The 17,987-nt window shown below is 42.3% G+C and overlaps 2 protein-coding genes across 2 annotated transcripts; one reads left to right on the top strand and one right to left on the bottom strand.

Annotated features, from left to right (window-relative positions):
• Window positions 1-1,404: 1,404 nt before the first annotated feature.
• Window positions 1,405-11,925, bottom strand: PDAP1 (PDGFA associated protein 1). Its single transcript, XM_044659892.1, has 6 exons — window positions 11,838-11,925; window positions 7,339-7,430; window positions 5,585-5,695; window positions 4,397-4,518; window positions 2,864-3,015; window positions 1,405-2,201 (listed from the first exon to the last, which is right to left on the bottom strand). The coding sequence occupies exons 1-6, from the start codon at window positions 11,848-11,850 to the stop codon at window positions 2,143-2,145; spliced, it is 549 nt and encodes a 182-aa protein (XP_044515827.1). The 5' UTR covers window positions 11,851-11,925; the 3' UTR covers window positions 1,405-2,142.
• Window positions 11,926-11,943: 18 nt separating this feature from the next.
• BUD31 (BUD31 homolog) lies at window positions 11,944-17,144 on the top strand. Its single transcript, XM_044659900.1, has 5 exons — window positions 11,944-12,461; window positions 13,692-13,788; window positions 15,349-15,471; window positions 15,750-15,916; window positions 16,881-17,144. Exons 2-5 carry the CDS (start codon window positions 13,695-13,697, stop codon window positions 16,929-16,931), a joined length of 435 nt encoding a protein of 144 aa, XP_044515835.1. The 5' UTR covers window positions 11,944-12,461; window positions 13,692-13,694; the 3' UTR covers window positions 16,932-17,144.
• Window positions 17,145-17,987: the final 843 nt, after the last annotated feature.

The raw sequence follows: 17,987 nt of genomic DNA, 5'->3' as shown, positions 1-17,987 counted from the left end.
AGCTTGAAGGCTTCCAATGAGGGGGAACCCACTACCTCAGGAATTCCGAGGCCTGTTCCACTTTTTTTTTTTTAAACTCTTACCTTCTGTCTTGGAATCAATACCGTGTATTGGCTCCAAGGCAGAAGAGTGGTAAGGGTAGGCAATTGGGGGCGGGGGGGGGTGTCAAGTGACTTGCCCAGGGTCACACAGCTGGGAAATGTCTGAGGCCAGATTTGAACTCAGGTTCTCCTGTCTCTGGGCCTGGCTCTCCATCCACTGAGCTACCTAGCTGCCCCCCATCCTCTGTCCCCCTTCTGATTAGCTCTCATTGCTTTCTCTGACATCAAACTTAAAGCAACCACCACTCGAGTTCCTGCTGCTGCCCTCTGGGACCAAGGAGAACCAGCCTCATCACTCTTTCACAGGCTAGCAAGCTTTAAGAGTACTTGAAGTTATTGTGATCCTCCTAGTCTTGTCCAGACATCAAAGTTCCGGTTTTCTTCAACTATTCTTCACGTGGCACGACTTGGAAGCCCAGCACTGCCGGTGTCTCATTGATGGATGTTTTCCAGTTTGCTCATCCTTGTGTTGCCTACACCGTGTCTAGAACTGAATGAACCCAACAGTCATCTGTTGCTATATCGCAGGTCACTTATGACAGCTTCAACGTATGGCGGGTTTTTGTGGCTGAATACTGTGCTGTACCCAAGGGAAATGCAGCACGCCACTGCTGCTTGTGCAAGTTTGCCAACATGAGACTGTACACAGCACACTAGTGGCTGATGAAAGGCGACCGGCTACAGTGCTGTGTTCTGTCTCCTGGGTGCTGACTTGGTGACTATAACATGGGTTATTTGCTCTCCTGATACGCCCCAGATTTCCATCACAGGGGTGTCTGGAAGGTAACTCCTGGGATAGGCGAGGGGGTCTCTGTGATCCAAATGTTGTCTATCTGGGGTAGAGTCCAGAGGAAGTCTCCTTACTTCTGGACGACCCATTTGTCACGTAGGGAAATGGAGCCCTAAAGGAATAAGGTAACCTGCTCAGTCACATGGGCAGTATGTGGGAGACCCACAAACAGCGATTCAAATCAAGTTCATAGGATAGTAGTTCTTGTTAGTTCTACAACTGCTTCAAGTCAAAGCTGCTTCTGAAAGCAATGAAAATGAAGTGAGGGATCGCAGGGTCAGAAACCCTTCCTACTACCCAAAGGCAGAAAAAAGTCATGAAACTAGTTTGGCCAGGGCTCGATGCCCGTGTCTTGAACCTTTTTGAAATGGGAAGTGTTTGGTAACTTGGTTAAACTTAAATGTAGCCTGGATGTTATAGCAGGAAAGAAACCTATCAGGTACCAGTTTTGGAGATGTCATGTCACTTCCTGGTTTGGACATGGATATAAAGGAGAAATAATCAAGGACAAAATGTATGATAATTTATATTTTAATCAGCCAAATATACAAGTTTAATTTCTTGAGCATGTTTTGCCTGGGCCTTTACCAATAAATGTTTATTGTTAAACAGAAGATATGGTTAAAAATGGGCACTAGACCTAGTCAGAGGGGAGGAAAGAAATGGGAAGAGAGCAGAAGAGAGGGATGGAATGAACGAGGGCCACCCCTCCAAGAACACACATGAGAATGGGCTCCTGGACGTTTATTTACACTCAGACTGCAGATATTTCATGAGAAAATGTGCAGATGAGTGTCCTGTCAACACAGACCCAGGATTTTCATTCAGATCTTTCTATGGGTCACCCCACCCCACCCCAACCAACATACCCTATTGTAATCTACAAGTCGAAGTTTTTCCTACCCTCCCCCAGCCCACTGTCCCCTCCCCCCTGCTATGTGTTCTGAATCCTAAGAACAGCGAAAACATCCAGACTTTTCAAACTGTTACACACAGAAATGCTTTTCTGCATTATTTCTGCCCCAAAGATAGCAGCTGCCCCCCTCCCCTGCCCTTCCGCCCTTCCCCCCTGCCCCAAAATGGAATTCTGTGCCGAGATGAGGAGGATCCACGCCGTCTGTGGCTCCGCGAGGTGGAGAGGGATGCCACAGTACACTCCAGGTGGCACCAGTGTGGGATGCAATACGGCAGAGGTCCTGGCAGGCCCTGGGCACAGTTCCCTGGCATTTCCTCCTCCCACATGCACTGTGTTTATTTATTCAGGGAGAGCGACTGCATTCGTTTTCCTGACACAGTTGCATCATCTTTTGCTGAAAGAAAGGAAACAGAATATGTAAATGTAAGAAAAGACCCAAGAGGTGAGATTCTGGCCATTGGTGGAACGCTCCCTGCCAATTGTGTGAGGGGGTGAAAAACATTTAAAGGTTCCTCTCCTACTTTCTTATTTGTAGCTGAGGAAGACCAGCATTTTCCAGAGCAGGAGCTGCTGAGTCAGGGTTGCCCATCTTGTATCTTTTATAGAAATCTGCTTGAGTTGATGGTAGTGGGGCCAATCCCCACCCTGGTTCCAGCTGACCCACAAGAGAGCAAGTCTAGGTTAAGGAAGCCCCAAAATCACTTGGGACTCACCTACAGCACACTCCTTAGGCCCGTTGATCAGGACCTGTATAGTTCGGCAAGGGCAAGGGGACGATGGATGAGTGTGATTCCACAGGCATTCACCAGATTTCAAAGGGCTGGATGTTTTAACCAGCTCTCCTTGTTTGGACAGCACAGACACAAGACATCCAAAACCAAAGCAACAGCAAGCCTAGGAGTCTCATTCACTGGTGAAGTATGCACTATTTTAGGAACAGATGCCAGACAGGCAGAGATTTCTCCTAGTCATTTCCTACAAAAAGCACCATGTGCTGGAGATGGAAAAAAGCACCCCCAGAGCTCTGATTCCAGAGCTCACTGAGCAGCCTCCTACCTTTCCTTTCTTCTTCCTTCTTTCTGGCTGCTTCTTCCCTCTGTTTCCGGATGATGGCTAGCCGGGCCAGATCTGCTTTGGCTTGTTCTGTTTTACCAGCTAAATGCATTTTCATGTATCGTTCTTTCGCTTTCTGTTTTTCTATTTCTTCTCTATTGGAGTGAAAAAAAATATTTAAAACTGAAATGTGAACATGAGAACTATAAAGTTAAATTTGAAGGAATAAGGCCTTAAGACAAAAAGCAAAAAGAGATGTGTCCCTGGTCAGTGTGTTTTGGGGCACCTGTGGCATGTAAATGTGTGCTAGGGTGGAAAGATATGGGAAAAAAAAAATCAATTGATAACAAATGTAGATTTAACATTACACAAAGTGATGCAAAAACATGAAGGGGATGTGCCTTAAAGACTTAGCAGAGGAATAAGGCTTTCTCCAGGAGTGTTCTGAATGTGGCAGAGAAATGGCGGGGGAGGAAGAGCCCCAGCACTAGAAAATGGTGCAGAACAAAAATTTGAGTAAGTCAGCGCTGTACAGTGTTGGGGAATAATGGAAAAGTTGGGAAGGAAGGGGAAGGCAGCTAATGAGAAGAAAATGATTTGGGGAGAACCATAATAAAAGAAATTATAAGTAGGACCAAAGATTGGAAACAGGACTTGATGCTATCTGGGTTAGGCAATCCTATTTCTACTGCACACAATATTAATAAACTTGCTAGAGTTCATTCTTTTTGAGTTGAATCCTGAGGCTAACAAAACCCTATACACACAGGGGCAATCCATTTAAAAATATGGAATGACAATCAAAAGGATGAAATGTTAAAAAAGGAAGTCTCTAAAAACTTGCCACTTCTAGCCAATAAGATCTTGATCAAAACCTATTCCATATACACAACTGGGGAGAACACAGGGGAGGGTACTCAATCATTAAAGGGAAAGAGTGGGAAATGGGAAAGTAGCCAGTATAGAATAAGAAGAAAATATGCTCCCATTTGCCTTGGTATTTATATAAAAACAGCCGTTTTGTTCCGTATGAGTTGGTCTTTAGCATGTAGATTACAAAAGACAGAACACAAACTTGATAAAATCTAGATCACAGACTCAATCTCTGCACAGCCTAATTACTCTCCCAGATAGAGAGGAAAACCTCTCTGTTCTAGGGTGAGAGTTTGCCACTAACCCCAGGCACCCCTTTGCAGGCTGTCTGATGGTTGTCAGTATGTGGCTGGCTTGGTGAAACCTATCATACGTGGAAAAATACCCCTTTGGGCTATTTATTCTGTTTCCAGTCGACAGCAGAGCCAAGTCTGCCTTTGACCGTTCCGTGATAAGTAGTTAACAGTAGTACTACTTTGCATAGAAAAGTTCATATATTCTTTTTCTCCATTTACTGGGAGGGTTTTTGCATGGGTTCCTCCTCTGTGAGAGGGGGATGGACAGCAAAGGGGAAGCCTCATCACACCCCCTACTGCTACCTCAACGGTTGCCATTCAAACATGCACAGAGATGGACAGAAGGTCTTCAGAACAGAAGAGTTACCGTTCTCTCCTGGACAGCTCCTTTGGCCCATCCAGATCCAGCTGAGTGACTTTTTTGGTTGTCTGGCCTATTCGGTTGGGATTCTCTATGTCTATTAACCCTTCCACTCCTTTGCGTTTTTGCTAGGATTCAGAAGAAAGGTAGTTGCAGGTTAGTGAATCTTTGTCATCCTGGAGAGACAAAATTAAACCTGCCCAGATGCACTACCCCAGCAGCTCTGCTGGTTCATTTGGAAGGGGACAAATGATTTCTACAAGACAGAGCAGCTACTCACAACTCCCGCCTGCAACTAACAGGGAAAGCTAAATGCAGAAGGCAGTCAAATCATTTGTAAAATCTGTGTTCTAAGCAGAACACTAACTTCCTAAAAGGTAAAGCTGATGGCAAGTTTTAGCCTCTGAAAAAGCATCTCTAGAAAGGTGCAGGTATCTTTTTTGTGTCAATCACATGCAGGTTCCCCCACAGGGCCAATGGGACATGTCCTGCTGAATAAACTCAATCCATACTGCTCTTGGCTGACAGAGAAAAATGAAGCTTTATGCTTTTTACAGCACAGGATTAGCTTTGAAGATTAGATTTCTGAGCTTGCCCAAGAGGGTAGATGGGGTTCTAAAACTAGAACTTTCTTTTATGGATGCAAAGTGAGGAATATATGTCATGTGGTGGATGTGCTAAGTCCTATATCCACTGGGAAAAGGCTTTTATAAAAATAACAACTCACGCATTTACAAAGCACTTCAAGGTTTACAATTTACTGTTTCCCCTAGGTGATACAAATATCATTACCTCCATTTTGTAGGGGAGGAAAACAAGGCTTGAAAAATAACTTAAATGCTCAGTCATATGAACCCAGGTCTTCCCTCTCCAAGTAGGGCATTTAACACTATTCAACACTCCACTCATAAGCTACAGAAAAGAACTCCAGCCTAGGAACCCAAAGACCTGAGTTTGTAGGTCCAGTTCTAATGTGAATATCCTGTGTAAATGTGGAAATTACTTTACTTTTGTGCCTCAGTCTACTCAACAATAAAATGAAGGGGGGGAGGGGTGGAAGAAGGCTAGCTGATCTCTAGCTCTAATATTGGGAACTCAGTTTTTGTCAGTCAGCCTTCCCTTTGTATGCTGGTGGATCAGAAGAAGAACATTCAAAACCTGCTCTGGGATGAATGCTGTGATAAGATACAATACCTGGTAATCATCATCATCTTCATCACTTTCGTCTGAATCTAAGGATTTCTTTTCCTTTTTGGGGTCACCAGCTGCCCCATCGCCAACTTCTTCATTTTGTTCTTCTTCTTCCTTTTCAGGAATTTACAAATGACAAATTAAAGAGTTTGAAAGCAGCACCCAAACTCCACACCCACTTTAATTGCTTCTGGGTGAGAGTACAAGCTATTTAAGGGTCTCTCATATAGTTTTGTGCTTTCCATGGAAGCCTGGGTGGAGATGGGGACCTGCATGGTGCCATGGAAAGGACTGGGTCCTGAGTCAGAGGCCTGTTTGGGCTTTAGCTCTGCCACTTACCAGTGTGACCTTGGGTTCCCTTAGCTTCAGTTATCTCATCAGCCTCACAGGATTGTTGAGACCATCAAATGAGATACTGACTGTGAAGGGCCTTTGGTAAAAATGATATGCTATAATCCACAAGGTATTATCATTAATGCCTGGGCTCTCTAAGTACTGCGTGATAGACTGACCTCTTGACTGAAGTAAAGATACAAAAAGTCTAAAAGGTTGCTCCCTCCATTTGTCCCATTTAACTGCTTGGGGTCCCATTAAGCTGGCACTAAACAGCTCTGATATCATCCCAAGTGAGTAAGTATAGCACACATTTAAAAACTCAAACCACCATAAACTCTAATACAAAAATGTGCTAAAATGTCACTCAGACTCCTTTATGCCCCCCTATTCAATAAGTTGCCAAATTCTGTTTTCCTTCACAATGTTTCCTGATCTCCTTTCAATTCTCACCATTCTACTTTAGGCTTTTGTTACCTTGTACTCAGCTAGATGAGTACATCTTTTTTCTTCCAATCTCTTTTAAATCCTTATCTTCTGTTTTAGCACAGACACTAAGTATCAGTTCCAAGAGCATTAAGGGATAGGTAATGGGGTAGTTAAGTGACTTACACAGGGACAGATTTGAACTCAGAACTTCCTCTCTCCAGGATTGGCTCTTTATCCACTGAGCTACCTAGCTGTCCATTCCAATCTCTTTTGTGCATGATCAGACTAATCTTTCCTACTACTAGTCAAAAACCTTCTATGTCTCTCCACTGCTTACAAAATCATGCCCAAATTCTTCAGCCTTTCATAATTTGGTTCTCAACTACCAGTCCAGCTTTACCTACAACTCCTTCAAGTGAATTATTTTATGCAAATCCCTCAAACATGACTTGTTTATTTTGCTTTCAAGCCCTTGATTATGACAATGCCCCTACTTAGAATGTCCTACCCTCTCTGTTGAGTGAAACAGTATCCATTTTTCAAGGCCCAGCTCACAGTGCTTTTAATTAGTTACCTTTTATATCTTTCTAACTAGACTTTAATCTCCTGGAGGATATGTTCCATCTATCTCTGGAATTCAATCTTTTCCCCAAATTTCTAGCAGAAAGCTTTGCACACAATATGCATGATTTCATTCCCTCTCAATCAGCCCAACCTTTTGGAAGGCAGTTTTAGAGTAGGGGGTCATCTCTAGAGAAAACTTGTGGCACTCATGGATTTTATGTGGTGTTCAGATAGCTGACTACCTTCTAAAAGAAAAGGGATGGCTTTTTCAACAAATTGAAGAACAAGGTACCTGCCCTTTTCTATGTACTATAAAATTAGTCCATAAATAGAACAGAGTACAGAATGCCATCCTAAGATGCTATATAAAGGGCTGTCTGTTTTTAAAACTAATTAATGATAGGAAACATTTTAGAAATGGAAATGCTTACCCTTGCCTTCTGCTTTTCAGCTTGAAGCTGGGCATCAATCTCTTCAGGGCTTGTGTATTGCCTTGCTCGGCCTTTGTGGCCTCCTTTTCTCCCTGCACAAGAGAATTTGCATTTTAGGAAGGAAGATACTTCTTAACTGCTCAGAACACCAGCATCATTGTTTTTAAGCTTTTATTACACAGATCTTAAACTTATTTAAAAAAAAAAAACCCCAAACAAACTGATATATGTCTTATTGATTTCAATATATTGTTTTTATATCACCTATAATTCTTACTGTGTTCTGTTTCCTCCTCTCCTCAAAGAACTATTACAGTAAAGAATAAAAAGAGAAAAAAATTCAGCAAAAAGAATACATCAAAAAGGTCTTGATATATGTAACATTTCTACTCATAGTTCCCCATTTCTGCAAAAGTAGGGGTAGAGCAGGGAGTTGCTACATTTTTCTTAAAAGTTTGGAAGCTAAAGTTCTAGGAAACTTAGTTGATTATCCAAGAAAATCTTAAGCTAACAACTACTTCCAAATACTTGAGAAACAAACCCAGCTGTTTATTCAAAAGGAGGTAACAGTGGAGTGAGACTCTTGAAATGACCATTGATCTCTCTGATATGATTAGCATCCATAGGAATAAGGCTGAATAATGTTCATCTTAGAGAAGACGGAGACAAAACTCTTTGGGAAGGTCATAGGTTCAAAGATTTAGAGTTGAAAAAGACCCCAAAGGTCTTTTAGTACAACTCTTTTGTTTCAAAGAGGAGGAAAGGACAGAGTGAGAGTTAAGTGACTTGTGCAGGGTTTCAGTTATTAAGGATCCGAGGTGGGATTTGGTCAAAGGTCATCTTCATTCTAAGTCCAATGCTCTATCCTCTGTACCACACTCCCTCTCATGTTATTCAGGTACATTCACCTGTGTATAACCACTGGAATTTCTAGTGACTCTTTTCTAAACATACTTAGGAAATGGATATGTGATCTAAGGATTTAAAAGTCATACTACAAGAATTAAGCAGAGAATTGTATTAGGTATTTTTCATAGCTATGTGTAAGCAGGGGGAGAAAAATCAAATAAGAGGGGGTGATGACAAAAGATAAAATACATGAAATTAAAAGTTTCTGAACTAACAAAATGGATGTAACTTTGATGGGGGAAAAATCTTTGCATCAGATGTACAGTACAGGGAATTAATGCAAATATGTAAGACTAAGAGCCTTTCCTCAATGGACCAAGAGCCATTTCCCAATGGATAAGAAAATAAACAGTTCTCTAATACAAACTATTAACCATCATATGACTGATTACTTTGAATCATTAAGAAAAATGTGAATCAAAATACTCTTAGGATTATATCTAGAAAATTGACCAAAACAGGAACAGTCTATTCTGAAGGAGTTATGGAAAGGCACTTATGCTATATAGTATTGGTATTGTGAAGCACTTTGAAATTATGCTAAGAAAGTGACCAAAAGTCTACACTCATTACCTAGTAATCTCTACTAGACACATAGCCCAAGGAGGGTAAAGTTAGAAAGGTTTCACACACATCAAAATATTCAAGGCGGCAAAAATTTTATAGTAGCAAAGAAACTAGATGCCCATTAATTAGGTATATGAAAACAACAAAAATCTCATATGAATAAGAAAAATGGGAAATCACATCTGTGATTTCATGAGTATAGAGAGCCTCCCTGTGATGACTTTCCTCTCCCTTCAGGCAGATGAGTTCCTTCTCAGAAACTTCAAGTCTTACAGAGGTCCCTGAGATACAGAGGTGAAGGGGTGTGCCCAGAGTCACAAAGTCTGCATATGCCAGATGGCATAAACCTAGGACTTCTCGTTTTGAGGGCATCTCTCAACCCACCGTACCAGGCTATGTGAAATGATGCTAAGTGAAATAAGCATTACAAGAAAACAACATGCAATAATTCTAATGTTGTGAATGGAAAGTATAACCAAAACAAACTGAACCAAACAATGCACAGAAAGTGGAATATTATATTTGTGGGCAAACAAAATGATATGTTCATTAGTTTGGATGAAATTTCTCTCTCTGAATGGGTAGAGAAGCTCTGATTTATTAAAAAAGAAAAATTCTGCTAAATTGTTTCTTTAATGTCAAAAAATGATCTAACAACCCCAAAAAATACTTTCAGGTTGAAGGGGAAAAAGTATAAAGAGGAAAATCCATGAAAAAGGCTTTCATAATTCCTTAAAAAATGAGATAGTTTTGGCAAACTAGAGGTTTAAGTTCAAAATAAACTTGATAAAAGTTTAAGAGTTAAAAATTGATTGACAGGGAAAGCTCAGTGGCTTAGTGGATTGAGCCAGGCCTGAAGATAGGTTCAAATCTAATCTCAGATATTTCCTATATGTATGACCCTGGGCAAGTCACTTAACTCCAAGTTGCCTAGCCCTTACCAATCTTCTGTCCTGGAACAGACACTCAGTATTGATTCTAATACAGGAGGTAATGGTTAAAAAAATCTGGTTGATGATTCAAGCATATCTAAATATCATTAGTTTTACTGTCTAACATTATTTAAGCTAACATACTGGCTTGTCATTTCAATAAAAGGAAAACAAGTGGTATTCATATTTTACTATTGCTAGGATGAAAGTGTTTGCTTTGATCTTTAGAAGAGTTCTCACCTATTAAGCCTGGGGCTCACCCAATTTTCATCTAGTATTTTGCTACAAAACAGCCTCTTTAATTAAACACAGAATTGTTTCCATGAGTCACTTACTGAGTCAGGTGGGGACTCAAGAGAAAGTCCCAAAGCTGCTTCCTTTTCCCTAGATTTCCTAGACAGCAGGTGCTGTGCTATAATTGTGTCACTCTGGAACCACCACCCATTTTTAATGACTACTTGAATTTCAAGTGCAGTATGGCAAGGATTTAATTCTTTCTTTAAGTGAAGCTTCTTGTCTTACCCTCTTTAGTTTTTCAGGCAATACCAACAATTCACAAAATTGATTTCTGTAGTCTAATCTTACAGAATTTGATATATGATAATCTCTGATTTCCTTGTAGTTTCGTTAAAAATCTACATTAGATCCTGTATTATCAGGCCACTTTATTCTGATGCCTAATACGCCTGTCCTTACTCCTCAAATCAACATATGGAAACAAAGCAGGAGCTTACCAGTCTGCTTTTGATCATTTAAAGCTCATGATTCATGGAGAAAGTTTTGGTTATCTGATGGTTCATTTTTAAGGTCTCCTAATTTTAACTTCCAACCTCAACCAAAAGTTACCATAAAGCAGTTGACTGAATGATTAAAAACAAAACAAAACAAAACAAAACACAACTACACAAAAAACTAGCTTTTGCACATCTAGAAGTAGGGACCCAGGAGGTGGCTGATGATCATGAACCAAATTTAGAGAAAACTAGGCAGAATCAATTCTGGCTATAACAGCATTTAAAGATCAGGAAACTTGGGCTGGAGTTAGTTCTGCTACTAACCATGTGTTCTCGGGCAAATCACTTAAACTTCCCAGGGCCTCGGTTTCATAATCTATAAAATGAGGATAATGAGATGTTCTTGAAGGAACTTTCTACAATCCATGAAGATTTTGTTATTTTCCCAGGTCTAAAAACACCCTGGCATGGCTAGAGTGTAAAAGAGGGAGCTAATTATGGCTTCACAGCACTACGAAGTGGGTTCCAATCACAGCTCAAAGGATGCTTATGACTCATGTCAGTTCTTAAAGGGTCATAGGGCGTTTCAAGTCATTTACTCGAAAAGGTTGGGAAGAGTGTTTTTCAGAAATTCTCCTGGTTCTTTCGAAGATCAGAAGCTAAGAAACCAGCTTATTCCTTCCTTTTTATCAGTCTCAAAAGATCTCCTGATTCCTTCTAGGCTCAGACACTAGGAAACCAGTTTCCCTACACTTTATCATACTCAGAAGATCTCCGGCTATGTCCCGAGGTCTGAATGCTGGGAAGTTTTTAGAGTAGAGAAGAAAGTCTCAACTCTAACAAACGTGTGTGTGTAGGGGGGCGCCGGAGAAGTGGGGGGTGGGTGGCTCACGCGTGCTTGTCTCCGGACGGCCTAGAGAACTCCCCCGCGTGGGAGGAAGGGAATAAACAGGAATTAAGGGGCAAGACATCCAAGCTGGGGCCCCAAACTCACGCGTCCACTCTCCCCATCATCCATTCGCCCTCACTTCACACCTTCCCCAAGAGACAGTGGGACCACACCTCTCCGCAGCCCCAGGGGTCCAGGTTTAGGGGAGGGGGGTCTCCCAGTTCGGGCCCTCGGGTCCCCAGCCCAGCCGGGAAGCCCCGCTCGCTCTGATGGGGCAGCGGGGCCTGGCTGGGTCCCCCCAGCCTCACCACAGGCGCCAGAGCAGTTCCTTTGAGGCCGTGGCTCCTCGCTCCGGGCACCGCCCGGCAGAAAGGACCGCGGTCGGGGCCGGGGCCGAGTTGGGGGGCCGGGCCCCGGGGCCGTCGCTCCCTCCCTGCCTCCCTCCCGGGCCCCGCGCGCGCCTCTCACCTCCTTTGGGCATCGCGGCTCCGGCAGCTGCTGCAGGAACTCGAACTGACGCCGGAACCGGAACTCGTCTCTACCTTTCCTTCCTCCCCCCTCCCCCCCACCCTCCCTCCCTTTCCCCTCTGCTCTCTCTCTGTCTTTAGCCCACCCCGGAGTCGAGGGAAAGAACCCTCCGCGGGCTCAACCCGTCCTCGCGCGTCGCTGCCGCCGCCGCCGCCACCACAGCCACGAGGACCCGGAACCCTTCTCCCAGGCGTGAGAGCTCGAGGGGCGGCTGTCCGGGCGCCCGCCGGAGGCCCGGCGCCGCCAGCGCCCCTCTTACGGGCACTCCCCAACACTGGGGCCCGGGCAGGCCGCTGGCTCCACACCCCAAAGAAGGTCGGACTCCTCCATTAAGGAATTCCACCCGCCTCTCGGGACCAGGGAATTAGAATTCTCCTCAGGCAATACTGTGGGCGACCAAACTGACGCAATACCTTTGCAAGGCCTCCGCCTGTGGCGGGACGGTGACGTCATATTACGGGAGCCGGGTGGCCCTTGTCCGTGACACATTAAGTAGGCGACAAGAGTCGGGGCGGAGCGGTAGGACGGAAACGGAAGCCGGACCGGTGGTCGTTCGTGTAGTCGGTAAGTTTCCCCCCGTGGTTTCCTTGGCAATGGCCGCTACCTTCTCTTCCCCCTTCGTGGGTCCAAGAGGGATTTTGTGACCTCCCTCCCTGTCAGACCGAGAGAATACGGAGGCTGCTGCTCCTGGGCTGGGCCCGTGCTACCTCCCCTTGGAGCCTAGTGAAGAGACCCACTGCTCCCCCTCTCCCCGCGTCCGCCCTCAGGACTGGTTCCAGAGAGAAGCGGAGAGCACCCGGTCTTCCCGGAGGCCTTTTCTTTCCAGTGCCCCGAAGATACGGGCTGTCGGCCTCTCTGGGGCTAGAGATTGTTGTGAGTGGTCGAGGGAGGAGGAATTGTGCGGGGCAACCGCTGGTGGAAGAAAAGTCAGACGTTGAGTCGAGGGGACTTGGATTCTTGACCGTCACCGATCTGCGTGTGACACCTCAGCTAATGACCCGTTGTTCTTCTGAGCCTCATCTCCCCAACATTACAGGCTTTGCTAAAACTCAATGGATTGTTCCGAGAATCAGATTCAGTTCCATTAACATTTATTCAGAGTCCTTGTGCAGAGCACTGTAGTAGGCTCTGGGATATGATGTGGGAGGGGATTCCACTCGAGACGTTGTTCTTGCCCTGGTGGGATCTGCAGTATAATTGGAGGATAAGATACAAACATGAAATGAATGTACTATATAGCTTTACATGAATGAATGCTTTAGGGAGCTGTAAAAGATACTGTTCTGTGAGGACTCAAGGGGAAAGCCTTCAAGATCAGAACTTTGCAACCGTAGATGGCACTTTATTTGGGGGGAGGGGGAGCGGGATTGGAAGCCGCCAGAATGCTCTATGCGTTTTGTACACCCACCCGTACGTATAATTATCATTTCCCTTCATAGCCTTCCTCAAGTGCTGGAAGAGACCTTAGAGAATGTGAAGTCTGAACTCTTTATTTTACAGATGAGGATGCTGAGGCATAGAGAGGTTTAGTTAACTTTCTTAAGGTAATATAGAAAGTAGAGAGGGATTTGAACCCAGACCTTTTGAAACCAGAGCTTGTATTCTTTTCCAAGTACCATACTGCCTCTATTTTTACATTGGGTGTAGAAATGCTTAGCACTTCTAAGTGCTAGTAAGAATTTGTGTTTGGCTTGCCTTAGGCCCACTTTGGCTGATGTTTTTGTTTACATAGCTGGAACTGAATATCTGGGACCAATTTATTTAACTTAGTTTTGATATTCTTTTGTATTATAGAAGATGCCGAAGGTAAAAAGAAGCAGGAAAGCTCCTCCGGATGGCTGGGAGCTAATTGAACCAACATTGGATGAATTAGATCAGAAGATGAGAGAAGGTGAGCAAGAGAGCCAATTTTCAGTTTCAATATTAGATTGTGATCTGACTGAACAATCACTTATTTTGTATACAGTTCTTGAACACTCTAAATTGTAGCACAAATCCATCCTCACTTTTTCTTAATATGGAAGGAGCATGGAATTTGGAGCCTAAGGATTTGAATTCTAGAATTGCTACTTAATATTTGTGGTAACAAGTCAACGAGCATTTATTATGCACCTACTATGTGCTGTTCTAAGCACATTGGGGATGCAGTTATAAATCTTTGTACTGAAGGAGCTTACATTCTAATGGAGGAATACAGCATATAAAAGGGTCCGGGGAAAAGGGGTGCAAATAGGAAGGTACCTGGTGGAGTGATGGCTGGGAAGAGGAATGGTGTCTAAGTCTAGAAAATCCTGAATGGCTGGTCTGGATCCCTTCTCCAAAATGGAGGTCCTGGGAAGACTTTACCAATGGAAGTATGATTATATTAGTTGCTTAATCTCTCTGGGACTGTTTCATTCTCTGGAAAATTAAAGGGTCATACTAGACAGTCTCTAAAATCCCTTCTGATTTAAAAAATCTACCGACTCTTCAAGTCTTTACCTAGAAAGAACAGATTTCTATGTCCACACCCACGGGTTGGTATTTTATTATTATGTAGCAGGGACATGACTAATTATGGAGGGAGTTCTAGATCTCTAAGGGTTTCTTCTAGCTGGAAATTGTAGAACCAAGAGACAATATGCTCTTGATTTAGGAAATTAAAATCCTTAATAATGCTTATACATATAGAATCTTATTTAAGAAAAACTGACCAGGTGCATTAGAATTGTTCAAGTGAAAACTTTTTTTTTTTGAAACAATGTACTTTGCATACATTCAATTGGTCTGCTCCTGCTATCCTAGGATATGTATATGCACCATTAAGGAATGCCAGTTTTCATTTTTCTTTGCTAATCGTTCATATTGTTTGTTTACCTATAAATATTCTTATTATAGTGATTCCTACCTGGAATGGAACTAGTAGAACACTATAGGCTATTTTGTGAGACATTAAAATAACCTTGGTGTGAGTTTTAGGGTATTTACCCATTGTAGAGGTTCAAGTCAAAGTTGTTGGACATAGCCAAAAAATATTTAAAAAAATTCTCCACTACAGTCAGCTTTCGTGATCTGATGTAACAGCACAACCTAGGTTTTTATTGTTACCCTGTTATATTTCTTTTCTCCATTTGTTGGCTTGACTGGCATTTTCATGTTCATTTTTGTGATTATTAAAAAAGCAATTACTATATTGTGTACCCACTGTGCATATAGAATGTTCAAACTTTCCATTCTTGATTCCTGGTTTTTCTTAAACTACAAGAAATTATTGAAGAACAAAAGGCAATTGGAAGAATTTTTTAATTCTTTAAATTTAAAATAAAATTCATATTTTAGTGAATCATTATAAAACTGCTATGCTTACATTTGATTTCTTCTTTCTCTCCCAGAGATCATTGTTGATGGAAATGTAACTTAGCAAATTATCTCAAGTCCTTTGTACCTAATTTTTGTGCCTTTCTCCCTGTAGCTGAAACTGAACCTCATGAAGGAAAGAGGAAAGTGGAATCTCTCTGGCCAATCTTCAGGATTCATCACCAGAAAACAAGATACATTTTTGACCTATTTTATAAGAGGAAAGCCATAAGCAAAGGTAATCAGTTGGCTATTATCTTAGGCTTTTGGGTGTCCTTACCTTATTTTTCAATGGAGGAAATCCTAACTTCAAATTTAAGCATGGAGAGCAATTAAATAATTAATGCCACTCCTGACTCAGCAAGTTTCAGTTTTTTCCTGATCACTAAGAAACCAAAAAGTACTGGTAAAATGTACTTTATAGAACTGCTTCCCTTTCTCCTTATCCTGGGGATGGTGAAAGGGAGTTTATTTTGAATAGATATTTATCTAATATTTCTTTCCTCTTTCTGACAGAATTATATGAGTACTGTATTAAAGAAGGTTATGCAGATAAAAACTTGATTGCCAAGTGGAAAAAACAAGGCTATGAAAATCTGTGCTGCCTCCGCTGCATCCAAACTCGGGACACCAATTTTGGAACTAACTGTATATGTAGGGTTCCAAAAAGCAAGTTGGAAGTGGTAAGCTTTTTCTTAATGGTATTTATTTCTGTAAGCCAGAGAGCTAAATTCTTAGAATGATTCTGAATCACTTGGGGCTCATTATCTTTTTATGTCAGTTTTGATTGTATTGGTATTTATTGTGAATTCTGGTTCTCACTTATATTTTCTGGCTCCTTCTTCTAATGTGGCCATTTTCTTATGGTTGTGTGCCCTGTTTTTCTATTTTGATGCACAAGTTGGGCAAGATTTGAGGGGTGTATAATCTACAAATGAACCTAGGGATAATGGTGAAAAGATGCCTGAGTGCTTTAAAGCCATATGGTTCAATCCCTTACACAAATGAGATCTACAGAACTGATTTAGCTGTTACTTGAACTAAGGTTGGCTTAGGATTTTTATTTAGAACAGAAAAGTGATGAATTGTCTGACTTCTTAAAGATGCTAATTATAGAGTATCATTTGTAATTCATTTGACATGGTTAACCTGGAAAAAACAAAACCACTAAAGCAGTTAACAAGAACACATCTTTAATCAGGTCAAGGGAGACAATGCTCTTATAGCCACCACGAAGAGGCATGCACACATACAACACCAATACCACACCAAGCTAAGTTCTGAGACTGTGGAACAATATCTGGGAATTTCCATCATGGGATTTTCCATCAAACTGAAGAACTTGGGGTCTTGTATACTCTTTAAGGGAGTATAGGAAAAGAAGGACAATCGATTGGATTATCCGGAGGGCTAGGGAGGAGGATTCTAGCCATGGTCTAGACTACCTAGGATAAGCCTAGATACTATGGAAGGAACTTCTAAGTGACTATATTTGAACCCAGGACACCTCCTGTCTCCAGGCCTGGCTTTCTATCACTGAGCAATCCAGCTGTCCCAGAGACAGTTTTTATATAGCTTCCATCAGAAAGGGGTTACTTCCTGTCTCACTGCTATCCAGGATATATCATAGTCTACCTTGTTTTACAGGGGCGGATCATCGAGTGTACCCATTGTGGCTGCCGAGGATGCTCTGGTTGACAGGTCTCAGAGTGATGGGCCTACAGATTCCACTTCTAGCTTATCATTATTGTTCAACTCCATGAGTAGCTGTTAAAGTGAACACTTTCCCCTGGATAACTCCTGCTCTCCAAAGCTGCAACCTGCGATTGGAGCATGATGGCAAATAAAAGACTGTGTTAATCAGTTGTAATTATCTGTGATTTTAAAATAAAACCTTTAACTATTGGTAACTCAGGCTGTAGTGTGTACACAGCTGGCTTCTGAGGTGGGATTTCAACTCAGGAATGCTTGGCTCCAAGGCCAGTTTCCTATTTTGCTGTAGTACCACTAATATAAATAGAATTCAGAAAGGGGGCAATCTGGGTGGCTCTGGATTGAGAGCCAGGCCTAGAGAGGGGGAATTTTGGGAGCAAATCTGGCTTCAGGCAATTCTTAGCTGTGTGACCCTGGGCAAATCACTTAACCCCCATTGCCTAGCTCCTTACCACTCTTCTGCCTTGGAACCAATACATGGTATTGATTCTAAGACGGAAGGTAAGGGCTTAAAAAAAAAAAGAAAGAATTCAGAAGGCTAAAGTGCCTTGCCATAGAAGTGATAATTGAAAGACAACACTCAAACTCATGTCTTTTGCCTATTAAAGCAAGAGTTCTTAATATTATTACAGGCCATTTCAGAATAGAGATATTCTTGAGTCTCAAGATAATGAAGCTATCATCTCAGTATTTCCCAGAGTTGGAAGGAACCTCAGAGCAGCCATTCCTTCTAACATACCAGCTTGTGCATGAAAACCTCCAAGTTCCTACTTAAGTTTAAATTAGTTTTTTAAACTTACCCATTTCCTAGTTCTTATTTGTTGGGACTAAGGACAACAAATCGAATCTGTCTTCCATGTGCTATCCCTTCCAATACTAGGTTGGAGATTGCCATCATGTGATTCCTCTGCCCAGGTCTTCTCCAGGCAAAATATTTTCTCTCTTTCTGAACATGAGGTCAGTCTGGCTGCCCCTCTGGACACTATTTTGTTGGCACAGGGTTCCCCAAACTCATAAAAACAGCCCAATAAGGAAGAACTA

This window comes from Gracilinanus agilis, chromosome 1 (genome assembly GCF_016433145.1).
Source record: "Gracilinanus agilis isolate LMUSP501 chromosome 1, AgileGrace, whole genome shotgun sequence".
NCBI lineage: Eukaryota > Metazoa > Chordata > Mammalia > Didelphimorphia > Didelphidae > Gracilinanus > Gracilinanus agilis.
The sequence above is the reverse complement of the archived record's forward strand: the minus strand, read 5'-3'. Positions and strand labels throughout refer to the sequence as shown.

Coding starts and splice junctions, on each gene's coding strand:
- PDAP1 (XM_044659892.1), bottom strand. Junction 4,519..5,584: donor AAGATGATGATGATTACCAG/GTATTGTATCTT, acceptor TCTGAATCCTAG/CAAAAACGCAAAGGAGTGGA. Junction 3,016..4,396: donor GAGCTGTCCAGGAGAGAACG/GTAACTCTTCTG, acceptor TCACTCCAATAG/AGAAGAAATAGAAAAACAGA.
- BUD31 (XM_044659900.1), top strand. CDS start 13,695: ATGCCGAAGGTAAAAAGAAGCAGGAAAGCTCCTCCGGATGGCTGGGAG. Junction 13,789..15,348: donor AGATCAGAAGATGAGAGAAG/GTGAGCAAGAGA, acceptor TTCTCCCTGTAG/CTGAAACTGAACCTCATGAA. Junction 15,472..15,749: donor GAGGAAAGCCATAAGCAAAG/GTAATCAGTTGG, acceptor TCTTTCTGACAG/AATTATATGAGTACTGTATT.